The sequence below is a fragment of the Camelina sativa genome, chromosome 9 (assembly GCF_030686135.1).
Source record: "Camelina sativa cultivar CO46 ecotype springtype chromosome 9, ASM3068613v1".
Lineage (NCBI taxonomy): Eukaryota > Viridiplantae > Streptophyta > Magnoliopsida > Brassicales > Brassicaceae > Camelina > Camelina sativa.
This window is the reverse complement of record NC_141888.1, coordinates 16,748,729-16,752,202: the sequence shown is the minus strand read 5'-3', so window position 1 is coordinate 16,752,202 and position 3,474 is coordinate 16,748,729. Positions and strand designations below refer to the sequence as shown.

General features: G+C 28.9%; 1 protein-coding gene across 1 annotated transcript; it reads right to left on the bottom strand.

Annotated features, from left to right (window-relative positions):
• LOC147938187 (non-specific lipid transfer protein GPI-anchored 2-like) lies at nucleotides 1–3,474 on the bottom strand. The gene is made up of 3 exons (XM_087467035.1): nucleotides 2,723–3,474; nucleotides 444–524; nucleotides 1–301 (listed from the first exon to the last, which is right to left on the bottom strand). The coding sequence occupies exons 1-3, from the start codon at nucleotides 3,084–3,086 to the stop codon at nucleotides 165–167; spliced, it is 582 nt and encodes a 193-aa protein (XP_087323161.1). The 5' UTR covers nucleotides 3,087–3,474; the 3' UTR covers nucleotides 1–164.

Here is a 3,474-nt window from a genome sequence, read left to right as displayed (position 1 = left end):
TAAGAAGAAACACCAATCTTTATTCAATATGATGAATAAAGAAATTAATAATCCGTGGATACACAAAAGTAATAAATTCAAGACCTACAAAAGCAACCATATATCACTCTTTAAAGAAAATAGACAATATTAATAATGGTGTTGTTGGTTGGAAGAGAATGAAATCAGCAATAGGTATGAAACACAAATGCTAATGGGAAAATTACAAGATTGAGAAAAAGAGAATAAGTTGCAATGCTTGGTGCATCGCTTGTTCGGAAAGCAGGACCCGGCGCTAATCCACCAGGTGATTCCGCTGAACCTATCCAAAATTCGATCATTTCGATTAGGGAATGGACAACAAAAGTACCGAACCAAACCAAACCAAAATAAACGAATCCGGAATAAACCAAAACCAAACCACGATACAATCTAGAAGCAAAATGAAGGGTAAGATCATTTACCTGACATTGGACCTGGAGCAAAGGTTGGGGAGGCTCCCTCGTTGTTCATAGCTACAGGTGCTCCCACAGGAACTCCAAATACTGTTAACAACATAAACTTTATTAGAGCTAAAATAATATCTGAGTCACGCATCAATAGTTAAGAATTTTGTTCATTGAAGGTTGCATGAATCTGAGCTCATATATAGTAGATGGTTTGTAAAGCTGTGGGCTAAATTTGTATAATTCAGTAACTTTTAACATCAAGGAAGAGAAAATAAAATAGAACAGAAGGAAGAAGAAAACATGTGATACTTTTTTGGCCAACCGACAAAAGTACTGAATGTGCGAGTAGTTGAGTAGTAAAGTTAGATAACATTTTTATTATTTTTTAATTTTTATAAATCCGACCATTATTACTAAGACAAATAAAAAATTATTCATATTTTAACGCTAGTAATATTACTATATCGGAATTATTTCAGCCTTAAGACCTTTGTGTTGGTATGAATGACTAATCATCTCCAATATATTAATAGAGAAACATTTTGTTGAAAATGCTGATGTGTCGTCGCCAGAGTGATTTGTTGGAGATTTATTTATAGTTAAGCATCTTAAGATAAACATATTTACAAAAATAAGTTTTTTGATTTATTAAATATGCCCATTAAAATATATAAGAAAATCTTTATTTTATTATTAATTACATAAATGTGTCGTTAGAATATATAAGATAATATTTCTTTATATTAGTTTTTAAAATGAAAGACTTCATCAACTAAAAAAAAATATAGTTAATTATTTAATTATCATTTTCATAACATATTTAATTATTTAAAGTAAATTACATTTCATAAACTATTAAAAAATATATTCATCTATTTAACTTTCTGAGATGCAAAATTTATTCTCCGATTTAGAAAAATTTGATGACTATTCAAGTACTCTCTCTATTTCATAATGAGTGTCATTTTAACACATTTCACACAAATTAAGAAAATATTAAATTATATATATGCCCTTATTTAATAAATGTTTAATGGGTTAATTTAGTCATATATTAAGGGTAAAACTAAAAAATGTAATGTAAAAGATGCATTGAAAATATTAAATAGTGCATTGGAAATGTAAAATGACACTCTTTCTAAAACAAAAATAAAATTCTAAAATGACACTCTATGAAACAAAGGGAGTATGTATTAAAAATTAATTATCATAATAATCTTAAAAATAAATAACATTTCGTAAATAATTTAAATCTATTCACCAATTTAAATTTTTGAAAAACACAAATCTTTCTCCTATTAAATTTTTTTAATAACTATTCAAATATATTTAAAATTTTATCAAAAAATAACTACCACAATATTCATAATAATAATATATTAACTTTTTAATAATTTAATAATAATGATGATTTAACGATCTTAACATAGTTTTGAATTTTTTGAAATCCCAGACATTCGTTTTCTCTATAAATTTTTACCACTATTACACTTTTTTATAATTATTTACCATTTTTATACATTTTTCTCATGGTATTTTTAAAATTAAGATTAGTTTTAACTGATTAGTTTTAAAACATTGTCTTATCTATTTAATGGCACATTGATGTAGATAATAATGTGAAATATCAAATGAAAACTATATGAATTTGACTTTTAAAAACACACAAAAAAAACTCAAAAAGACAGATTACCATAACTAAAATTTCCACCATGTTTAAATTATTTTCCACATTTCACGGGTGAATAATATTTTTATACAAAATAATTAAATGTAAATTTGAATAAAACAAAAAAATTATGAGTAAAATTATTATTCTGATACCTTATATTCCAAATAATAATTTTATTTGAATAGATTTATCCCGCATATAGTGCGGGTTGTTACCTAGTATAGTTTTATTTTCATTTGTCAATTTATGTAGAATTTCACAAAGAAAAACTAAGAACCTAAAATCACATATCAATTAACATATACAATGCACATTTTATTTTCATACTTTTGGAAATAATAAAAAATAAAATAATACAAAATATAGAGCTAGCACAACATTTCATGCTTTTGAAAAAAAAATCACTAAAAATTTGTCAATTTTTTCCTCAATTTTTATCTCCTAGTAGACTCATCATATAAACTAGGTTCTTATACATTTGAGTTATGTTTTCCTTTTGCCGGTCATGAATATTCATTAGTATAATCTTCATAATAACTATATTTGCATGCGAGAGTATTAATATAATTAACAACTTCCATGAAAAAGAAAAAGTAGAACGAAGGTGGAGATATATACGTACAAGAACAGAGTGAAGGATCAGGAGTGACAACGCCGCAAACTCCGGGAAGCTTGAAAGCCTTTGCCTTGTCAATCTGGACTCCCAACTGAGCCGCCATGTCTCCGGAGAGGAGGTAACATAAGCATTGCGGCGAGCTCTCCACTAGCCCCGCTAGCGCAGGACAACAAGTCTTGTCCGGCTTGGCCGCACCTCCGCCTTCCCCGGCCATAACGTAAGAGAGACAGCCCGTCATGTTCATTAGGTTCGTCATGCAGTCTGGTGCTCCCGATGGTCCTGAAGATGGAGACATATCCATTTGTGCTGACACATGTCCTGTTAGCGATGCTGCGACGAGAACAAGAGCGATTACTACAGCGTTCGACATTGTTTCTTTGCGTTGGCCGGTATGAGAGATGAAAAGAATTGTGAATATAAATCTTGTGAGCGGAAACAAAGCTATATTAAAGGATATAGTTAGTTGCCATTAATGCGTGTTTATAACTACCACCTACCTCTCTTATTTTTTCTATATTAAAAAGTTTCTTATTATTAATATAAGAAAAAAAGACACAAAAAAAAGAGTTTTCTTTAAATTCCATCAAATGCTTATTAATATGTTGCGGTATAAAAAATGAGCAGTTGTAGCCAGATCAAATCAGTCGAATAATCATGTGTTGGAAAAGTGTATTAAGATTTTTGTGATAGTACTTTGAAAGCCATCACAAACCATAACAATCGCTAAGAAAATGTAGATCGATTTAACGTACGCCTAT

Bases quoted from the DNA above. Each gene is read 5' to 3' on its own strand.
- LOC147938187 (XM_087467035.1), bottom strand. From the start codon at position 3,086: ATGTCGAACGCTGTAGTAATCGCTCTTGTTCTCGTCGCAGCATCGCTA. The intron at 525-2,722 runs GTACGTATATAT...TGTTGTTAACAG, and splicing joins TGATCCTTCACTCTGTTCTT to TATTTGGAGTTCCTGTGGGA. The intron at 302-443 runs GTAAATGATCTT...AATTTTGGATAG, and splicing joins TGCTCCAGGTCCAATGTCAG to GTTCAGCGGAATCACCTGGT.